The following is a 23,930-nucleotide window of genomic DNA, read 5'->3' as shown; positions in this document are numbered from 1 at the left end:
GAGAGGCATAGACTGGAGTGGGGATAGGTAAGCGATATCTGAAGGCTGCAAAACTGGCTTTCCCATTGGAATTCTACCTAAGATGATGCACATATATTGGAGGAAGAGGAACAGAACAAGAATGGAAGGGAAGCAAGGTTAAGTGGCAAACACCAGAAGAGAGTCAGCCCATCCTGGCAGTGCACCTGCGGCAAGATGCATTGACCCAGATTCCAAAATCTTTCCAATGGCACTTTACTTTCTGAGTAAAAGAATTCCCAGAGATAGAAAGCTTTATATGACCCTACATGGCAGTCTTGCTCAATGCCACCACATGTATTAACAGAGAAAAGAATTCCTTCCTCTCAATACAGCTCCTTTGTAACCAGCAGTTCTGTGTTGCAGAGGTGAATCCTCACATCTGTGTGAGTTTCCACAATGCCTTTATTTCTTGGCGACCACCATGCAAGGAAACCTGTTATGAAGTAAAATTGAAGCCGGTGAATTTTAGAATATGAAGCACTGCATGAAAAAATACTAATGTAAGGAAGTAAATATAAGAAAGGATGTGAAGGAAATATTAGAAAGCTTCAAAGGGATACTTTTAAAATCAATTCATTCCTAGAATAAGATGTGTGTGGATACTGAGAGTGTTCTGGAAGGCAGCAGGAAGGAGGGGAAAGTGAGCAACATTTTAAAATATTCAGGAAAGGAACAAGATAGGGTGGTCTGTAAAGGAATGAGAGATACTAGGAACACAATGAAAATAAAGCTGTAAACTTTCAGGATATGGCAAAAATTTCTTCAGACATGTCCGAAGCATGTAAATGGTATAGAAACCAGAGGAAGTAAAAATAGGGAGGTGGTGCGAAAGGACAGGAGTTGCTGAAATTAAAAAAAAAAACACTTTTCATGCTCTCAAATGAAATAGGTTATTTGCCAGAATTGAGGAAATTGTTTAAGGATGAGTGTAGAATAAAAACACTTAAAATCACAAAGTAGGATTTATTTGAGAATTTTCTGAAGTTGAATGACCCAGGATCTGATGGGTTCTATCCCAGTGTTTTGAAAAGAGTTGGCTCAAAAGTTTGTGAATCCCCTTTCAGGTATTTTCAATAGTTCATTGGATTTGGCCCATATTCTGGAGGGTTATAAAGTAACAAACACGACTTGTATTTTTAAAAGGGCATTGGGAGTGGGGGTGGCTGGTTACTACTCATCTAAGTATCAACCTGTCGGCCTTATCTGAATTGTGTGATGATTTTTTTTGGTTATAATGAGTGATAGGGTAAGGGATCATCTTGAGATACAGGGTACTTAGAAATAGGCAGCATGATTTTAAGAACACGTGTAACCGATTTATTAGATTCTTTGAGGAGTTTATTGATCTAGTGATCAGGGATAAGAGAGTGAATGTTGTATACTTAGATTTCAAGAGAGTGTTTGGCACATTGCCATATAATACATTACTAGATAATGCATTAGACTAATTAGCTTATTCACATCAAGTTGTGGTTTATGTGGAAGTAGTTTACTAGTGTCCAGTTTACTGGTATGCCACTGGTTCTGTTGGACCGCTTAAAATTTCTATAAATGATTTGGAGGGTGTTATGCCCAAATTCTCTAAATTTGCAGATGACACTCAATTGGGAGCAGTAGCAAATTCAAAAGCATCCCATGAGTGAAAATCTGTTGCAGTCAAGCAATTTAATATAAAGTGTAAAGTTAAAAGAGAATGATAGTGAGGATTATGGTGCCGTTCATCAACCTGTAAAGTAGTTTGAGATATCTTTGTATGTATAGAAATATAAGACACTGTAACTGGAAATATGTTGCACTGTTATATCAAGACAAAGAGCTTGAAGCTTTTTTGCCCAACTCACTCAGACTGTTAGTGCACTGTTCACAGCCAGTTGAGAACATGAAGAAAATGTTACAAAATATTGTGATAAGTGTAGCTGATAAGTTCATAACGATACATCTAAAATTGGAGCACTGCGTGCTTGTTTACTGGATTTGTTTCAGCAGTAGGGGGTCAGAGCTCTGAGGAAATGTCGGCTATTCAGGGATTTTTATTTCCTGAAAGACTTGATGGAAGCATTCAAGGCAGTGGGGTTTTTGGAGAATTTAGATGCAAATAAGGTTTACATTCCACACACCTACCTTGCCCAGTGGGAAACTGACTGGATCTGATCACCACCCATTTTAAACCCAGCCTGATTTTACTTTCCATGGTGGGATCCGATCCCATCTGTTTCCCGCCAGGTTGAAATTACCCCCTAAATTCAAGAACAAGGGATCACGTTTTCCAATTGAGAATAAGAAAGAAAAATGGGAAATTCTGACATTTTGTCCCATAAAAGGTGATAAACATATGGAACAGACAACCTGGAAAGCTATTGGAACATGTTGTGCCGAACACGCACTACTCTTAAAGAATCCACGGAATCCGATTGGTGAAAGGTATATCAATATTTTATTCACACACTAAATCAAGTACAAGCTCTCACTACTTGCACAGTATGCTACCCGTCAAGACATGAGTTGATCAGTCTCGAACTTGCGGCTGCTCTTCTGCTCTCTCAGCCCCTGGCTCAGGGTATCTTCTCGAGTGTTCTTCCCCGGGGTTCTCGTACCTTCCTCCGTTTCAGTCAGGGGTTAAATCTTGTTTCTAAGACCCACCCCTCTTACTTGCTCATAGGGGTCTGGTATAATGACATAATAATTCCTTATTTGGCTCAGTGAGAACCTATTCAAAACTTCATGGTTTCCCATTGTCTATTATGAGTTTAATCATATCTGGTGTCCATGATGACTCCTAGTTTCTGCGATCCTCCTCAATACCTTTTCTATAATCATATCTACAATTCCACGGCTATCTGTGTGCTGTGCCCCTTTGTACTCATCCTGCTTCAACACACTATTCATTGGTTACTGGCCCCTTTGTTTTAATTATGTTCTTATGTGTTTTTGCCGTATGTGTCTTTACTGGGTCTACAAACATTAGAGGACTCAAAAAGGCACAAGGCAAGTTCCAGTCAGAAAACGGGTATCAGGATTATGAGACTAGAAATGCATGTGGATGATTCTCAGGAAAGTTGGAATAGGTCAGCTGAATGAATCACTGGTTCACTCCTGCCTGAAAATGATGCTCTTACTTTCTGTTGCACTTTGAAAGAATAATAGCCCTTTCTGTTGGGCACACCAAAGTGTATTGAAGATAGCTGCATGAATGCCTTTGTGGATGGTTGTGTGGTGACGTAAGCTTCAGCTCCCTCTTTATTGGACCAGTACATGGAAAACAAGTTAACTCTTGAGATCGCTGCTGTGAATATATGGATGGAGCTTGCAGCTAACCTGTTGAGACAATAGTGACCTTATTTGTCCATTGGAGATTGTTAGACTGCCTGCACGCATAGAGTGATGAGGAAGACAGTCCCCCAAAAACTTTAATGGTGTGGATTCTACTACTGTGTCTCAAAATAGCACCTGACGGCCATCCTAACTCTTTAAATGCATTTGCACTTTTAACTAGTGATGTTGGACCAGTTGACACAGGTTAGTGATATCTTACTGTGATACCTGAGATTCCTCGGATACAGCTCCTCCATCAGCCCCATGTAGCTGATTCAGTTGTGATTGACCTGCTTTGTGTGAGTTATGTACCTGGTATATTTTCTGTGCTTCAGGTCTTCCATTTTCCTCCATAATGACAAAACTGGGAATGACTGCTGCAGCCATATTGTGATATAAAGCTGTGCAATAGCTCTGTTAAGGCTGGAAAATCTCCAGTTCCTTTGCTGGTCTAACACCAGTTCTTATTTGCCATTACAGAAGTAATTTTATGAGTTTAGCAATAGACAAAAAATCAGGGGCAACATATGTATAAACTTTGATACACAATACTAGCAGGACACCCTCTCAGTGGTAGTATGGGTTCTTGAGATTATCCCTTATATGCAATTTTCATTGGGAGCCCTCAGGTGTTCAGTTTTGCAGGTGATCCTCTTAATTGTCCTTTTTAAAAGGTAAAAATGGCCAGCAATAGACTCACATTGGCTTTTGATATTTATTAGCATTTATAAAGATTTGAGGCCCGAGGGGGGAGGTGGGGTGGTTAGCAGCTTGGACCTCCGAAGAAAAGTAACTTTAAAAAAAAATGCCAATTTATTATTCTTGCTGGCCACATGTATTTATATATTCTTCCTTTTCTTTTTGGGAGGGATTGTATATCCAGTACCCCCTCCACTCCCACTCCCCAGACAGCAGCAGGCTGTGTGAGGTTATGGGCACCCAAGGTTACACCCCTTGTGTTGCCAGTGCCTGCCATGGTTATTGAAATTGTGGGAAGGGCTTGGCGCAGGAGGTCCCTGGCAGGTGTGGTGCCAGCATAAGCTCTGGGCTTGCAATCTGAGAAATTTCTAGTGAGAATTCATTGGAAAAAAAAACAAACTTGGAGAGAAGCATTGAACAAGGAGGTGATGGGTTAGTGGTAATGTCACGAGACTAGAGACCCAAGCTCATGCTCTGGGTACATGGGTTCCAATCAAACCACAGATGCTGTGGTTATAAATCTGGAATTAAAAGCTAGTCTACTGGTGGCCATGAAACCATTGTTGATTTATTGTAAAAATCCATCTGGTTCACTAATGTCATTACCTGGTCCATCCTACATGTGACTGCAGACACACAGCATTGTGGTTGACTCTTAATACCCTCTGAAATGGCCCAGCAAACCACTCAGTTGTATCAGACCTCTCCAAAGTCTAAGGGAAGAAATGAGACCAGACGGACCACTCTGCATTTACCTAGGCACCAGAAACGACAGCAACAAACCCAGCTGTGTCGACCCTGAAGAGTCCTCACTAATATCTGGGGGCTAGTGCCAAAATTAAGAGAGCTGTCCTAAGCAACAGCCTGACATAGTCATTCTCGCGGAATCATACCTTTGCAGACAGTGTCCCAGACACCAACAACACCATCCCTGTGTATGTCCTGTCCCACCAGCAGAACAGACCCACCAGAGGTGGCGGCACAGTGGTATATAGTCGGGAGGAAGTTGCCCTGTAAGTCCTCAACATTGACTCCGGACCCCATGAAGTCTCATGGCATCAAGTCCAAAATGGGCAAGGAAACCTCCTGCTGATACCACCTACCGCCCCCCTCGGCTGATGAATCAGTGCTTTGCGACGTTGAACACCAATTAGAAGAAGCACTGAGGGTAGCAAGGGCACAAAATATACTCTGGGTGGGGACTAATGCCTAAAGGATATAGCTGCTAGTCTGGGTCTGTGGCAGATGTAAGGGAACCAACAACAGGGAAAAACCTACTTGACCTTGTCCTCCACAATCTGTGTCACAGTTGCATCTGTCCAAGACAGTACTGGTAGGAGTGACCACTGCACAGTCCTTGTGAAGACGAAGTTTCATCTTCACACTGAGGGTACCCTCCATTGTGTTGAGTCACGCTACAACTATGCTAAATGGGATAGGTTTCAAACAGATCTCGCAACTCAAAACTGGGCATCCATGAGGCACAGTGGGCCATCAGCAGTAGCAGAATCTGTAACCTAATGGCCTGGCATAACCCCCACTCTACCATTACCATCCAGCTGGGGGACCAACCCTGGTTCAATGAAGAGTGCAGGATGGCGCACCTAAAAATGAGGTGTCGAGCTGGTGAAGCTACAACACAGGACTGCTTGCGTGCCAACAGCGCAAGCAGCACACAATAGTTAGGGCTAAGCGATCCCACAACCAACGGATCTGATCTAAGCTCTGCAGTGCTGCCAGATCCAGTCGTGAATGGTGGTGTACAATGAAACAACTGACAGGAGGAGGTGGCTCCACAGATATTCCCAACCTCAACAATGGGGGAGTCTAGCATATCAGTGTAAAATATAAGGCTAAAGCAGTTGCATCCATCTTCAGCCAGAAGTGCTGAGTGGATGATCCATCTCCGCCTCCTCCTGCAGTCCCAGTCTTCAGCCAGTCCAATTCACTCCACAGAATATCAAGAAACAGCTGAAGGCATTGGATACCGCAAAGGCTGTGGGCCCTGATGACATTCCGTCAATAGTATTGAAGATTTGTGCTGAAAAACTAGCTGTACCCCTAGGCAAGCTGTTCCAGTACAGCTACAATACTGGCATCTACCTGGTTATGTGGAAAATTGCCCAGGTATGTCCTGTGCACAAAAAACAGGACAAATCCAACTCCGTCAATTACTGCCCTATTCGAGGGAGGCAGTGGCGTAGCGGTGTTATCACTGGACTAGTAACCCAGAGACCCCAGGATATTGATCTGGAGACATGGGTTTGAATCCCACCACAGCAGAAGGTGGAATTTGAATTAATTTAATAAATCTGGAACTAAAAAGAAAGCTAGTCTAATGATGGCCATGAAACCATTGTCGATTTGTTGTAAAAGCCCATCTGGTTCACTAATGTCCTTCAGGGAAGAAAATCTGCTGTCCTTACCTGATCTGGCCTGCATGTAACTCCAGACCCACAGCAATGTGGCTAACTCTTACATGCCCTCTAAAATGGCCTAGCAAGCCACTCAGTTGTACCTAACCGCTACGGTCAATAAAAAGGAATGAAACCGGACAGACCACCCGGCATCAACCGAGGCAACGGAAACGACAATGGCAAACCCAGCCCTGTTGACCCTGCAAAGTCCTCCTTACTAATATCTGGGGGCTTGTGCCAAAGTTGGGAGAGCTGTCCCACAGAATAGTCTAGCAACAGCCTGACATAGTCATACTCACGGAATCATACTTTACAAACAATGTCCCAGACACTGCAATCACTATCCCTGGGTATGTCCTGTCCCACCAGCAGGACAGACCCAGCAGAGGTGGTGGGACAGTGGTCTACAGTAGGGAGGGAGTTGCCCTGGGAGTCCTCAACATTGACTCCGGACCCCATGAAGTCTCAAGGCATTGGGTCAAACTTGGGCAAGGTAACTTCCTACTGATTACCACCTACCGCCCTCCCTCAGCTGATGGGTCCGTACTCCTCCATGTTGAACACCACTTGGAGGAAGCACTGAGGGTGGCAAGGGCACAGAATGTGCTCTGGATGGGGGACTTCAATGTCCAGCAGCAAGAGTGGCTCGGTTGCACCAGTACTGACCAAGCTGGCCGAGTCCGAAAGGACATAGCTGCTAGACTGGGTCTGCGGCAGATGGTGGGGGAACCAACACGAGGGAAAAACATACTTAACCTTGTCCTCACCAATCTGCCTGCCGCAGATGCTTCTGTCCATGACTATTGGTAGGAGTGACCGCTGCACAGTCCTTGTGGAGATGAAGTACCGTCTTCACATTGAGGATGCTGTACATCGTGTTGTGTGGCACTTCTTTTCTTTCTTTTGGGCCTCCTTATCTCGAGAGACAATGGATACGCGCCTGGAGGTGGTCAGTGGTTTGTGAAGCAGCGCCTGGAGTGGCTATAAAGGCCAATTCTGGAGTGACAGGCTCTTCCACAGGTGCTGCAGAGAAATTTGTTTGTTGGGGCTGTTGCACAGTTGGCTCTCCCCTTGCGCCTCTGTCTTTTTTCCTGCCAACTACTAAGTCTCTTCGACTCGCCACAATTTAGCCCTGTCTTTATGGCTGCCCGCCAGCTCTGGCGAATGCTGGCAACTGACTCCCACGACTTGTGATCAATGTCACACGATTTCATGTCGCGTTTGCAGACGTCTTTATAACGGAGACATGGACGGCCGGTGGGTCTGATACCAGTGGCGAGCTCGCTGTACAATGTGTCTTTGGGGATCCTGCCATCTTCCATGCAGCTCACATGGCCAAGCCATCTCAAGCGCCGCTGACTCAGTAGTGTGTATAAGCTGGGGATGTTGGCCGCTTCAAGGACTTCTGTGTTGGAGATATAGTCCTGCCACCTAATGCCAAGTATTCTCCGAAGGCAGCGAAGATGGAATGAATTGAGACGTCGCTCTTGGCTGGCATACGTTGTCCAGGCCTCGCTGCCGTAGAGCAAGGTACTGAGGACACAGGCCTGATACACTCGGACTTTTGTGTTCCGTGTCAGTGCGCCATTTTCCCACACTCTCTTGGCCAGTCTGAACATAGCAGTGGAAGCCTTACCCATGCGCTTGTTGATTTCTGCATCTAGAGACAGGTTACTGGTGATAGTTGAGCCTAGGTAGGTGAACTCTTGAACCACTTCCAGAGCGTGGTCGCCAATATTGATGGATGGAGCATTTCTGACATCCTGCCCCATGATGTTCGTTTTCTTGAGGCTGATGGTTAGGCCAAATTCATTGCAGGCAGACGCAAACCTGTCGATGAGACTCTGCAGGCATTCTTCAGTGTGAGATGTTAAAGCAGCATCGTCAGCAAAGAGGAGTTCTCTGATGAGGACTTTCCGTACTTTGGACTTCGCTCTTAGACGGGCAAGGTTGAACAACCTGCCCCCTGATCTTGTGTGGAGGAAAATTCCTTCTTCAGAGGATTTGAACGCATGTGAAAGCAGCAGGGAGAAGAAAATCCCAAAAAGTGTGGGTGCGAGAACACAGCCCTGTTTCACACCACTCAGGATAGTGTGGCACTATCACCGTGCTAAATGGGATAGATTTCGAACAGACCCAGCAATGCAAAACTGGGCATCTATGAGGCGCTGTGGGCCATCAGCAGCAGCAGAATTGTACTCAACCACAGTCTGTAACATCATGGCCCAGCATAACCTCCACTCTACCATTACCATCAAGCCAGGAGACCAACCCTGGTTCAATGAAGAATGCAGGTGGGTAAACCAGGAGCAGCACCAGGCATACCTCAAAATGAGGTGTCAACCTGGTGAAGCTACAACCCAGGACTACTTGCATGCCAAACTGCATAAGCAGCATGTAATAGACAGAGCTAAGCAATCCTATAATCAATGGATCAGATCTAAGCTCTGCAGTCCTGCCACATCCAGCCGTGAATGGTGGTGGACAATTAAACAACTAACTGGAGGACGTGGCTCCACACATATCCCATCCTCAATGATGGGGGAGCCCAGCACAACAGTGCGAAAGATAAGGCAGAAGCATTTGCAACAATCTTCAGCCAAAAGTGCCAAGTTGATGATCCATTTCAGCCTCCTCCTGAAGTCCCCAACATCACAGATGCCAGACTTCAGCCAATTCCATTCACTCCGTTTGATATCCAGAAACGACTGAAGGCACAGGATACTGCAAAGGCTATCGGTCCTGATAATATTCCGGCAATAGTACTGAAGACCTGTCCTCCAGAACTTGCTGCACCCCTCGCCAAGCTGTTCCAGTATAGCTACAACACTGGCATCTACCCGGCAATGTGGAAAATTGCCCAGGTATGTCCTGTACACAAAAAGCAGGACAGGTCCAACCAGCCAATTACCGCCCCATCAGCCTACTCTCAATAATTAGTAAAGTGATGCAAGATGTCATCAACAGTGCCATCAAGCAGCACTTGCTTAGCAACAACCTGCTCAGTGATACCCAGTTTGGGTTCCGACAGGGCCACTCAGCATCTGACCTCATTACAGCCTTGGTTCAAACATGAACAAAAGAGCTGAACTTGAGAGGTGATGTGAGAGTGACTGCCCTTGACATCAAGGCAGCATTTGACCGAGTATGGCATCAAGGAGCCCTAGCAAAACTGGAGTCAATGGGATTCGTGGGGAAAGCTGTCTGCTGGTTAGAGTCATACCTAGCGCAAAGGAAGATGGTTATGGTTGCGGTTGTTGGAGGTCAATCATCTCAGCTCCAGGACATCACTGCAGGAGTTCCTCAGGGTAGTGTCCTGGGCCCAACCATCTTCAGCTGCTTCATCAATGGCCTTCCCTCCATCATAAGGTCAGAAGTGGGGATGTTCACTGATGACACAATGTTCAGTACCATTCATGAACACTCAGACACTGAAGCAGTCCGTGTAGAAATGCAGCAAGACCTGGACACCATTCAGGCTTGGACTGATAAGTGGCAAGTAACATTGGCGCCACACAAGTGCCAGGCAATGACCATCTCCAACAAGAGAGAAGATAGCCATCTCCCCTTGATGTTCAATGGCTTTACCATTGCTTAATTCCGCCACCCCCAACCCCCCCCCCCACCCCCCCCCCCCCCACCCAATATCATTATCCTCGGGGTCACCATTGACCTGAAACTGAAATGGACCAGCCACATAAATACTGTGGCTGCAAGAGCATGTCAGAGGCTGGGAATTCTGCAGTGAGTAAGTCACCTCCTGTCTCCCCAATGCATGTCCACCATCTCCAAGGCACAAGTCAGGAGTGTGATGGAATACTCTGCACTTGCCTGGATTAGTGCAGCTCCAACAACATTCAAGAAGCTTGACAACATCCAGGACAAAGCAACCCGCTTGATTGGCACCCCATCCACCACTATAGACATACACTCCCTCCAGCACTGACGCACAATGGCAGCAGTGCGTACCATTTACAAGATGCATTGCAGGAACTCGAGGCTCCTTCGACAGCACCTTCCAAACCCGCGACCTCTAGCACCTAGAAGAATAAGGGAGCAGACACATGGGAACACCACCACCTGCAGGTTCCTCTCCAAGCCACACACCAGACTTGGAACCATGTCACCATTCTTTCACTGTCATTGGGTCAAAATCCTGGAACTCCCTTCCTAACAGCACTATTGGTGTGCCTGCACACCAAGGACTGCAGCAGTTCAAGAAGGCAGCTCGCCACCACCTCCTCGAGGGCAATTAGGGATGGGGAATAAATGCTTCCCGAACCAGTGTTGCTCAAATCCAGTGAAAAAAATAAAAATGGTTCAAAGTTCGAGTTGTGTTTTCTCCAATTTTTAAAACATTCAAACATTGAGAAATGTAACTGCTGGGGAAAGTTTGTCCCTGCTGTTTAACGACAATGCTGTGCTTGGGATGATTGTTTTTTCTGCCTCTGCACCTTCTGCCAGTTGAGTCATAAGGCTTTGCAGCAGAGTGGTAAACACCCTGCTGGCTGAGAATCCTCCATTTATGACATTTAAGGGTGCAGAACCTGTGTGATCAGACCAATGTGTATGAGCATGCACAGAGTCATGATTGAAGTCTGCAAACCTTGAGAAATATGCATAGCTTTGTACCAAATTCCTGTCAGATAAAATCAGATGAACAGAGAATCTACAAGTTGATACAGTCACGAATAATTTCAGCAAGCCTTGAGGAATTTATAGAGGCTTGCACTGAATTCATATTCAAGCCTGAAATCATTTAACAAAGGGTTAGGCTAGAGCGCAGCCTCCAGTGCTGAACTCGGGCAAAAGCGAGACCAGGGTAGGGTGTCGTAGCGCAGTGCACACAGCTGCTCAAGCACAGGTATTCTAAGTCAATAAAATAGAGCTATTTTATCAACTGCATGACCAAGATTTCCTGAGATGTGCTCCCTGCGAGTGTTGCTCCTCATGGGGAGCAAATCTCTCAATCTCAGCAGTGAAGCCTATGATCTTTATCGTCATCTGTGGATGGAAAAGGCCGATATTTCCCATTGAAATAATGCTTCGTCTTCAGTGTAATCACATTGTGGAACATTGTGACCCTGTTTGAACACAACTAGGCAGCAGTGAAAAGGTTAGTCAGTAAATTGAAAGCTAAAGCAAGAATTTGGTGATTTTTTTAATAAACGAAACCCTTATGATCTTGTGGCTTCTGACAAGACTACTTCAATCAGCATTGGAGATTGGCTAGTAGCTGCATTTACTTACTGTACTTTTTTAACATTACCTACTGGGATAACAAAGGCTTGTTGCCAGGAACCAAGAGGAGGAAATTAACAGCCTAATTATAGAAATCAACAAGCGCATGGGAAAGGCTTCCACTGCTATGTCCAGACTGGCCAAGAGAGTGTGGGGAAAATGGCGCACTGACACGGAACACAAAAGTCCGAGTGTATCAGGCCTGTGTCCTTAGTACCTTGCTCTATGGCAGCGAGGCCTGGACAACGTATGCCAGCCAAGAGCGACGTCTCAATTCATTCCATCTTCGCTGCCTCCGGAGAATACTTGGCATCAGGTGGCAGGACCGTATCTCCAACACAGAGGTCCTCGAGGCGGCCAACATCCCCGCTTGTACACACTACTGAGTCAGCGGCGCTTGAGATGGCTTGGCCATGTGAGCCGCATGGAAGATGGCAGGATCCCCAAAGACACATTGTACAGCGAGCTCGCCACTGGTATCAGACCCACCGGCCGTCCACGTCTCCGCTTTAAAGACGTCTGCAAACGCGACATGAAATCCTGTGACATTGACCACAAGTCATGGGAGTCAGTTGCCAGCGTTCGCCAGAGCTGGCAGGCAGCCATAAAGACAGGGCTAAAATGTGGCGAGTCGAAGAGACTTAGTAGTTGGCAGGAAAAAAGACAGAGGCGCAAGGGGAGAGCCAACTGTGCAACAGCCCCGACAAACAAATTTCTCTGCAGCACCTGTGGAAAAGCCTGTCACTCTAGAATTGTCCTTTATAGCCACTCCAGGCACTGCTTCACAAACCACTGATCACCTCCAGGTGCGTATCCATTGTCTCTCGAGATAAGGAGGCCCAAAAGAAAAAAAAGAAAGAAAATTATAGAAATAAAAAAAATCACTGCTTTTTAAACCAGTTCCCTGATTATTAACTCTGGTAAACCTTAGTAAAGATCCAGTGTAACTACAGTGGGATTGGAGTTTTGCCCACAACAAGGATTCTGCCTAATTTTTCCACAGCTGGTCATTTGTATTTTTTAAGCAGGCTCTCCAGCTGGACAGCGCTGGAGAGAGCTCGTGGCAAGTCTTGAAGACCTACCATAATGTAGCGTGGCCAGGAACCTCTGTTCGCCAATGAAATTGCATTGTTTAAACGTTTTTCTTTAGCTTAAAATGTCATTGTCTGTGAAACTGATCACCCTGTGATTTAATTACATAGGTTTTCCAGCCATTTAACTTTAAAATCCTCCATGCCATTACCTATAGCAACACTGAATGCCAGTGACTCACAGCCATCCATAATGCTCAGGGTTGCTAAGATGCAAGATATGAAATATCCATTGTATGACGGATTCTTTGTCAGTTCCTTGTAATTATAATAGTCCATATTTATGTGCGCCACCTCACTAATGGGAAGTGGTCGGGGAAGCAGTTTGCTTTACACCATGTTGAGGTATTATGGGGGTCTGGTGTAATTTGAGTAAAAACTCCTGGTCTAATTTTTAAAACTGAAAACTCCTCTAGTAACCTATATCATTTTATTTGATTACTGCAGTCTATCCATGTTGTTTCAGCATCTCTGTGATTTAAAATGAGGAAAAATTACGTGTCATTAGTTCTGTGACATATGATATGAATTGTGCTGGCAGAATACTGCTGTTTATGCAGAGTATTACCATAAATTAATGCAGAACTTGCTGCTGTGCCCAATACATCATAAATGTTCTCTTCCTGTTCTATACCACTCTGATTTCCTGAACTGTTGAAGTGAATTGTCCAGAACTTCCTTCTTTGCAAAGAGTTATTGTTATCATGCACAGTAAAAACATATCATCCTATTTTTAAGATATGAACATTACTCAAGGTGGGCTCTTTTAAAATTGACTTTACCTTTTCGGAAAAATCAAAGTGGACAATACTGCAAAAGATGGCTGCCGAAGGTCAAACAACCTGGTCTGTGTATTCAAACATTGACTCACTGTTTGTTAAGGACAAAGAATACATTCCAGGTCAATTACACCCATCCTAAAACTATCAAGAGGCATTCCTGAATTGAATGGGTTCTTCTGAAACAAAGAAGGTGTGAAGTAGCCACATCATAACTGGATTATATTCATCCAGACATTAATGGATGGCCATGGTTTCCACATCCTGGTCCTTTATTTGGGTACAATCGGGAAGCGGACCATATGTCTCCTAACAGAAGCTAATGTGAGAGATTTTTACCTTTTGAAAAGATTGCTCTCTGGAGAGAGGGGAGAGTTCACCGCAATATCACAGAAAAGCAGTCCAACAAGGGGCTGTGGAAAGACCCAGCCAAAACAAGGAAGGAGCCCTGCTGCTAATTCTACACTTCAACTTGGTGCAGCAGAGAACTGAAAGTGACCACCATCAGAAATCTACAACACCTCAATAAGTCAAGACTACAAACAACCCTTTCTGTTTTAAAGAAAAAGGCCAGTTCTACTTTGATTCAACAGGTTTTACTGTACACTGCGAACGCCTACGACATCTTGAACCCTTTATCCTTTGCCTTCTATCTATCTTCTCTTAAGAGTACGTGTGTGAGTGGTGTTGTAACATTTCAGGGAATGAATATTGTTCAATAAGTAGTTTAATCTGTTTTAAACCTACAAGAAAACCTGTTTATTTGGCAAATAAAACACTCGGGCTAACTCATCATTTTAAACAAAGCACGATTGCAGTCAATTGGGAGGTGAACAGTGGGAACCATCCACACCCCTTACTATCTGTAAAAATGTGATTGAGAAAATATACTGTGGTATATCTGTGTCATGTTGCAAGGTAATCATTTTAATTTGAACTTGTGACTCATTTAAGAGCAATTTTCAATAGACAGCTGAATCTATGGGTTTTAGGGCCCTGAAACATGGTCTCGCCCACCCGTTGCTGCCCATTAGTGTGCCTGTTGCTGTTTAGATTCTGTCTAAATGTTAGGCGTTCAGCATTCCTGCCTTTTAATATATGTAAATGAAGGCCTTGTGCCTGTTGCTGTTTTCACCAGCATGGATCTTTCTGTCAAATCACATTGCCTGATTAACAAATAATCATACAGCAAACTCAGCAAAACAAGTTAATTTCAAAAAAAATGTGTTATTGATAATGGACACAGCCAAATCCAGAAAGTAAGGATCACCCTGGTACAAACTACTAATGCTCTTTTACCTATTCTGGTGCTCCTACACAGTGATGCCACACTGTCTTCACCATAGGAGGTGAAAGAATGCTGCACATGCAACAAGGACGTTTAAGATAGCCTTGGTTGTTTACCTTAAGAAGCTCGGGCCTGAGAGGGTCTGGCAGCAGACTGCAAGATCTTGGCTCCTGTTGGAGTATTTTGGCCCAGCTGATTTCCTGGCACCAGAATGGAACCTGGCTAAGGAGTTGGCATGGTGAGAAAGCATGCAGTCCTCCAGAGAAAGGACAGCATATGCCTCTCCCACAGCATCACTGCAGTTTGTAAAGGCCTCACCTAATGCGCTAAGCTGCCGGAGAGTGGACTGTAGGCGGGCCATGATGATACTAAAGCACCTATCCATACTTTCACATAAACTCCTGAAAACTTGTGGAGATGGTGGACCCCAGAGTCTGAATGGAAACTGTTTGAGCTTTTCCATCAGAGCTGTCGGTGCTGGTTTCATTACTGAAGGTCCGACTGCAATGTTCATGGCACCACAAAAGTTGTAAGTGGACTACTCCACAAAGCCTGACGTGGTGTGGAAATTTCCTGACTAGCCATCCATTGCACTGACCAGTTGCTGGTGTGCACTGATCAGTCTTCGAAAGCTTGAGTCCTGCAAGTTCTCACCTGTGTCCTCCTATAAGCAAAGCTAGACCACTCCAGCAGCAGACATTTATCATGAGCAACAGCTTAGTCACCAAAGACATCTTCTGTTCAAGAGGTGCAGGAATCCCTTTCAATGTTGTGAGACCCATTAGATTTCCGATGACTTGCTTTCCCTGCCCTCCTGGTTGAGCTGCCAGTTGTCAGTGTGTGTACTGCTTACAGCCCATCCCTACTATGACCAACAAGTTATGTACCTCAAAATGGTACCTGCCTCACAACAGTGGCTTTGAGTGGGCATAGTGGACACATCAGCCACTTAGGTTCTGCACACAAAGCAGCCAAAATCTCATTATACTCCCCAGCATTTAGTCAAATTACGACAAAGCCTAATAATGCTGCAAATGTCTTTGAGAAGCACCCTTCAGTCACTTTATGGCCATTTGCGATCTGTGTTTAGAGAGACCTGAAATAGATATTTTCCCCTTTTTCTTCTTGGGTGGCCCACTCCAAATAAGGTAACCATTCATTGATGTACCTCCTTTTGCTTGTCCTTCAAGGGCTGATCATCCTTAGACAAAGGTTGTGCTTCAGCTATTTTTCTCTCCCCATGAAGACACAGTTTTAAGGTCAGCAGCAGTACTTTAATATCTACTTACACTTGATAAAATGGCCTCCCACCTCTGGGAGCAGCACAATATTTTAAAATGAGATGACCTTGCATTGCTAGCACGGTCACTTAATGTCACTCAGAAGGGTCACTGACCTGAAACATTAACTCTGCTTCTCTCTCCACAGATGCTGCCTGACCTGCTGAGTATTTCCAGCATTTCATATTTTTATTTCAGATTTCCAGCATCCGCAGTATTTTGCTTTTATTATATTGGTCACTTAATGTTGTGTGCAGGACCACTTAATGTCTGAGGGGCAGAGGTTCCAGCAGCTCTGCACCAGAATCACACTATTGGTCCCTGTGCAGCCCATAATATGACTTTTTGATGTTTCCAAATAACTAACTTTTATTTTTTTTTCAGATGGTTCTGAACAAATTACCGTTATACCCCCAGGCAGACATGAGTATCCATTCAGCCTTATGCTTCCACAGATGTGAGTTGGTAACAAATCATTGTAACATAGTAATGCAATATAGATTAATCCATGTGGCCTGTCTATCCAATAAGAATTATGGAATGGTTACAGAACAGAAGGAGGTTATTCGGCCTGTTGTGTTCATGCCGGCACCAGCAACTCGGCAAGTTCCCGCCACTACCTCTGTTTCTCCCCCCTCCACTCCCCTCACCCTTTCGCTGCAGCCCTGCAAATATTTTTTCTTCAGGTGCTATTTAATTCTCTTTTGAAAGCCTGAATTGAATCTGCCTCAACCACACTTTCAGGCAGTGCATTCCACATCCAACCCACTTAATGATTTAATAGTTTTTCCTCATGTCGCCATTGGTTCTTTTGCCATTCACCTTGATGTCTGTCTCACTGGTTCTCAATCCTTCCACCAATGGGAATAGTTTCTCTCTAGCTACTCCATCTGGACCCTTCATGATTTTGAATGCTTCTATCAAGTCGCCTCTCAACCTTCTGTTCTTTAGAGAAAAGAATCCCAGCTTCTCCAATTTATTCACGTAAATGAAATTTGTCATCCCTGGAACCATTCTCTTAAATCTTTTCTGCACCCTCTCTAAAGCCTTCACCTCCTTTTTAGAATGGGGTGCCCAGAGTTTGACACAATAGTCCAGTTGAGGCCAAACCAGTGCTTTATAAAGGTTTGTCATAACCCCCTTGCTTTTGCACTCTATATAAGGCCCAGGATCCCATCTGCCTTTTTAATCACACTCTCAACCTGAACCCCTAATTATCTACATTTTTGGACAATATGTCTATATTGAGAAGATTTTCCCCTAAGTTTGTTTGTCGAGTGCCCAACAGGTGCAGTGCACCTGAAAAAATGGGTCTCTGGCACCTTTCATTGCATCTTGAAATTGTGTTCCTTGGGTGCCACAGAGTGATTTGTGAAAACTTGCTGACCATATTACTCAATCACTGGATAATAATTAGGGTTTGAACCGACATCCATCTGACTGAGAGGTGAGTGTGCTGCGAGTGAGTCAGGAGTCATAGATATAATTTTGTCTTGATTTTGAGAAATACCTGTTATTGCCCAGTCGTATCTCCCCATTGACCTTCCCAACAGTAATATGCATGCAAATGTGCCGACATCGCTCTTTCCCATTTTGCTATGACCTTGTGAGAAAGGTGTCTAGGTGTCTTTTATTGTCTTCACCTGGTCTTATTGTAACACAGTGTTTTGAACTCCCTCTTGGTGAATTCTTGCTCACCATTTTCCAATTATAAAGCAAAGAAATGAGCACAACCAGGTTTTCTCTGGTTTAATGAAAAGTGAAATTTATTAAACCTTAAACTCTAATTCAGTTAACGCCTACGGATACACGCTGCGCCCCACACTAGCATGCCTACGCGATACACACATGCAAATGGGGACAGAAAAGAGCAGAAAAAAAAGTTTGAGGCAATCTCTGAAGACGGGTTTTTACTGTGCTTCGAGCTCGCTGTTGTCCTTGATTTGTAGGTAGTCTTGCTTTTTGTTGGGGCCCAGTATTCTTCTAAAAATGTGTTCACTGTTGGAGACTTTTCTCTCTTTGGGTTCAATGGGTCTGCAGTTCTGTGAGAACAAGATGGGAGCAGACAGGAGAGAGGTGTTCTCAATCCAGGAGCAAACAGCTTTCTGAGTTTCTTTCTTTCGGCCAGTTCAAATTCAAACAGCCAGTTAGTCATGTGACTAAACTGGCCTGACCCAGTCATCTCTGTATTGGCGAAGCAGGGACTGGGTCCTTTTTCTTCCAACACTGTCAGCCAGTATGCAAAAATGATCTTTCTGGCGAGGGGCCCAGCAATTCCTTGTGATAGTCCCTCTTTTCTTCCCAGCATCAATTTTCATGTGGTGAAATAATGTGTGCCTCATTCTTGGCAGGTGGGGGCCTGCATGACAATACGCTATCTTGGTTTCTGTTGCAATACAACAGCAAGCAGTAAGCATTTCCATTTTGGCTATTTTTTTGCTTATGTCCCAAATCAATTCACAATCAATGGATTTGAAGTGCAGTCATTATTAATATGTAGGCAAAGATGGCAACCTATGAGTACACAGCAAGGTGCCATGAACAAGATGAATAATCATTAAACACTCTTACATAATACTCTTCTGACGCCCTACGTCATTTTGACAATTTCCAGTTTCCTGGCCCTAACCGCCTCCTCTTCACAATGGACATCCAATCTCTCTGCACCTCCATCCCCCATAAGGATGACTTGAGGGCTCTCTGTTTCTTCCTTGGCCCAACCAGTCCCCATCCACCACCACCCTGCTCCGCCTGGCTGAACTTGTTCTCACATTGAACAACTTCTCTTTCAGTTCCACTCATTTCCTTCAAGTAAAAGGTGTTGCTATGTGTACCCGCATGGGTCCTAGTTATGCCTGTCTTTTTGTGGGATATGCTGAATGTTCCTTGTTCTAGTCATACTCGGGCATCCTCCCCCGACTCTTTCCTTATCCCATACATTGATGACTGTATCAGTGCCATTTCATGCTCCCGCCCTGATTTGGAAAACTTTTATCAACTTTGCTTCCAATTTCCACTCTTCTCTCTCCTTTTACATGGTCCATTTCCGACACTTCCCTTCCCTGCCTCGATTTCTTTGTCTCCATCTCTGGGGATAGGCTGTCTACTAATATTCATTATAAGCCCGCTGACTCCCACAGCTACCTTGACTACACTTCACACCCTGCCTCCTATAAAGACTCCATTCCATTCTCCCAGTTTATCTGTATCTGATACATCTACTCTGATGATCCAACCTTCCACAACAGCACTTCTGATATGTCTTCCTTTTTCCTCAACTGAGGATTCCCCCACCCACTGTGGTTGACACGGCCCTCAACCGTGTCCGACACCTCTACCCTCACCCCTTCCCCTCCCTCCCAGAACCACGACAGGGTTCCACTTGTCCTCACTTTCCACCCCACCAGCCTCCACATCCAAATGATCATCTTCCGCCACGTCCAGCACGATGCCGCTACCAAACACATCTTCCCCTCTCCTCCCCTGTCAGAAATCCGAAGGGATCGTTCCCTCTGCGACACGCTTGTCCACTCCTCCATTATGCCCACCCCCTTCCCACACAATCACAGGAGGTGTAATACCTGCCTTTTACCTCCTCTGTTCTCACTATCTAAGGCCCCAAACACTTCTTTCACGTGAAGCAGTGATTTACTTGTACTTCTTTCAATGTAGTATACTGTATTCGCTGTTCACAATGTGGTTCCCTCTACACTTGAGAGACCAAACGCAGATTGGGTGACTGCTTTGTGGAACACCTCGGCTCAGTCCGAAAACATGCCCCAAGCTTCCTGTTGATTGCCATTGCAACACGCCACCCCCTGCTCTCATGCTCACATCTCTGTTCTGGGTTTGCTGCAGTGTGCCAGTGAACATCAACGTAAGCTCGAGGAACAGCATCTCATTTACTGATCAGGCACACTACAGCCTACCAGACTGAACATAGAGTTCAATAATTTCAGAGCATACCTGGCCATCCTTTTTATTTTTTTCTTTTATTTTAGTTTGTTTCATCATTCATTTTTTTTTACCATGCGCCTGCTCACTTTTTTCACATTTTGTACTTTTGGCTAGGGTTGTTCATTCGGTCATTTAACACCCTCTCTGCACTAATGCTTTGTCTTTCACCACACCATTAACACACTGTTTGCCTTTGCTCCATGACCTTCTGGTCAGTTATTCTGTGACCCTCTGTCCTATCCTTTTGTTATCTTTTGCCCCATCGCCGCTTCCTTTGCTGAAAAACCTTTTCTAACCTTTGCGACTTCTGATGAAAGGTCACTGACCCGAAACATTAACTCTGATTCTCTCTCCACAGATGCTGCCAGACCTGAGTATTTCCAGCATTTTTTGTTTTTAGATCAGTTAATCTCTCTCATTGCTGGTATCGATTTGAGGAGGGAGTTTTTGGCAGGTCACTGATAAAACTCCCTGCTCTTCTTTGGATAGTGCCATGGAATCTTTAAAACCCACCTGACAAGTAGATGGGGCCTCAGTTTTAATATCTCATTTGAAGCAGTCCACTGGACTGTCAGTCTAGATTCTGACCTGACTAACTGCAATGGGAATTGAACCCGCAAACATCTGACTCAGGAAAGTTGGCCCAACCAATAGATTACTCAACAGATAGTAAAGCAAGCTCGAAAATACTATAATGATCCAACTTTTTTCCTGCCGAATTTCAACTGAACAACCTAACCTTGGCGGCACAGTGGCGCAGTGGTTAGCACCGCAGCCTCACAGCTCCAGGGACCCGGGTTCAATTCTGGGTACTGCCTGTGCGGAGTTTGCAAGTTCTCCCTGTGTCTGTGTGAGTTTCCTCCGGGTGCTCCGGTTTCCTCCCACATGCCAAAGACTTGCAGGTTGATGGGTTAATTGGTCATTATAAATTGCCCCTAGTATAGGTAGGTGGTAGGGAAATAAATAGGGACAGGTGGGGATGTGGTAGGAATATGGGATTAGTGTAGGATTAGTATAAATGGGTGGTTGATGGTCGGCACAGACTCGGTGGGCCGAAGGGCCTGTTTCAGTGCTGTATCTCTAAACTAATATTGCTGCTCTTGTTCTTTTGATGGCAGTGGTCGCGAGGAAGTGAGGTGCTTTTAAAGTAACTTTAGTATGTTGCTGCATTGCATCCTGTAGACAGTACATCCTGCAACCACAGAGCAGCAGTGGTGGATATTGTAGAGGTAAGATGCCTTCTTGGAGTTGGCAATTAAATGGCAGTGGTTATGTTTCTGGAAGTGTTTGGGTAGTCATCAGAGTAGCGAGCCTCCTTCCTCCAATATACCCTGTATGATGTGAAGCACAGCAGACTGTTTAGCTCCGCCCACAATGGCGACAATGTTTATTATAACAGGGTGAAAAAAAGTGATGGAGAATTTATTCAATAGAAAAGAAAAATCAGGTGAGGTGTAATCTGGGCTGTCGATTTGCGATCATCCATTTGTCATGCGTTGATGTAAGTTGAAATTACCCCCATGAGTAAGTCATAGTCGTAGAGTTATACAGCACAGAAACAGGCCCTTCAGCCCATCTTGTCTGTGCCAGCCATCAAGCATCTAACGATTCTAATCCCATTTTCCAGCACTTGGCCCATAGCCTTGTATGGCTATGGCATTTCAAATGCTCATCCAAATACTTAAATGTTGTGAGGGTTACTGCCTCTAACACCCCTTCAGGTAGTGCGTTCCAGATTCCAACCACACTCTGGGTGAAAATTTTTTTCCTCAAATCCCCTCTAAACTTCCTGCCCCTTACCTTAAATCTGTGCCCCCTGGTTATTGATCCCTCTGCTAAGAGAAAAAAGTTTCTTCCTATCTAACCTATCAGTGCCCCTCATAGTTTTGTATATATCAATCAGGTCCCCCCTCAGCCTTCTCTGCTCTCAGGAAAACAACCCTAGCCTTTTCAGTCTCTCTTCATCGCTGAAATGCTCCAGCCCAGGCAATGTCCTGGTGAATCTCCTCTGCACTCTCTCCAGTTCAATCACGTCCTTCCTATAGTGTGGTGCCCAGAACTATACACAGTGCTCCAGCTGTGGCCTTACTACCATTTTATACAGCTCCATCATAACCTCCCTGATCTTATATGCCTCAACTAATAAAGGCAAGTATCCCATATGCCTTCCTAACCACCTTTATCTACCTGTGCTGCTGCCTTCAGTGATCTATGGACAAGTACATTAAGGTTCCTCTGACTCTCTGTATTTCCTAGGGTCCTACCATCCATTGTATATTCCTTTTGCCTTGTTAGTCCTCCCAAAATGCATCACCTCACACTTCTCAGGATTAAATTCCATTTGCCACCGCTCCGCCCATCTTACCAGCCCATCTATATTGTCCTGTAATCTAAGGCTTTCCTCCTCACTATTTACAACACCACCAATTTTCATGTCATCTGTGAACTTACTGATCAAGCACAGGGCGGCACAGTGGCGCAGTGGTTAGCACTGCAGCCTCACAGCTCCAGGGACCCGGGTTCGATTCCGGGTACTGCCTGTGTGGAGTTTGCAAGTTCTCCCTGTGTCTGTGTGGGTTTTCTCCGGGTGCTCTGGTTTCCTCCCACAAGCCAAAAGACTTGCAGGTTGATAGGTAAATTGGCCATTATAAATTGTCACTAGTATAGGTAGGTGGTAGGGAAATATAGGGACAGGTGGGGATGTTTGGTAGGAATAGGGGATTAGTGTAGGATTAGTATAAATGGGTGGTTGATGTCCGGCACAGACTCGGTGGGCCGAAGGGCCTGTTTCAGTGCTGTATCTCTAATCTAAAAAAAAAAGCTTCCTATATTCACGTCTAACTCTTTAATGTAGACTACAAACAGTAAAGGTCTCAGCACCGATCCTTGTGGTACACAACTGGTCACAGGCTTCCATTCGCAAAATCAACCTGCGACCATCACCCTCTGCCTCCTGCCACTAAGCCAATTTTGGATCCACTTTGCCAAGTTGCCCTGGATCCCATGGGCTCTGACCACCTTAACCAATCTCCCATGCTGGACCTTATCAAAAGCCTTACTGAAGTCCATGTAGACTACATCAATTGCTTTACCCTCATCTACACATCTCGACACCGCCTTGAAAAATTCAATCAAGTTAGTTAGACACGATCTCCCCCTGACAAAGCCATGCTGACTATCCCTGATTAATCCCTGCCTCTCCAAGTGGAGATTAATCCTGTCCCTCAGAATTTTTTCCAATAGTTTCCCAACCACTGATGTTAGACTCACCAGCCTATAATTACCTGGTTTATTCCTGCTACCCTTCTTGAACAATGGTACCACATTCGCTGTCCTCCAAATACTTTCTCCCTTTCAATGCTAATATGTTCAAATGTATCACATTCCCCCTCCCTGAGCTCGACACCTACATCGTCCTTCTCCATAGTGAACACTTTTTAAAAAATTTATTTATTTTTATTTAGAGATACAGCACTGAAACAGGCCCTTCGGCCCACTGAGTCTGTGCTGACCATCAACCACCCATTTATACTAATCCTGCACTAATCCCATACTCCTACAACATCCCCACCTGTCCCTATATTTCCCTACCACCTACCTCTACTAAGGGCAATTTATAATGGCCAATTTACCTATCAACTGCAAGTATTTTGGTGGTGGGAGGAAACCGGAGTACCCGGTGAAAACCCACGTGGACACAGGGAGAACTTGCAAACTCCACACAGGCAGTACACTGTTGAAAAGTAACCACTTAAAACCTCACCTATGTCCTCTGGCTCCACACACACTTTGCCACTTTGGACCCTAATGGGCCCTACTCTTTTTCCTGGTTATCCTCTTGCCCT

General features: G+C 44.9%; 1 protein-coding gene across 1 annotated transcript in view; it reads left to right on the top strand.

Annotated features, from left to right (window-relative positions):
- Positions 1 to 23,930, top strand: part of LOC137369080 (arrestin domain-containing protein 3-like) — a 67,206-nt gene that overhangs the window by 3,348 nt on the left and 39,928 nt on the right. The window contains exon 2 of the mRNA XM_068029675.1: positions 16,513 to 16,585. Within this exon, the coding sequence (XP_067885776.1) occupies positions 16,513 to 16,585 (73 nt within the window). The remainder of the gene's footprint in view (positions 1 to 16,512; positions 16,586 to 23,930) is intronic.

The sequence above is a fragment of the Heterodontus francisci genome, chromosome 4 (assembly GCF_036365525.1).
Source record: "Heterodontus francisci isolate sHetFra1 chromosome 4, sHetFra1.hap1, whole genome shotgun sequence".
Taxonomy (NCBI): domain Eukaryota; kingdom Metazoa; phylum Chordata; class Chondrichthyes; order Heterodontiformes; family Heterodontidae; genus Heterodontus; species Heterodontus francisci.
Note: the sequence above shows the minus strand (reverse complement) of the source record. Positions and strands in the feature narration are given on the sequence as shown.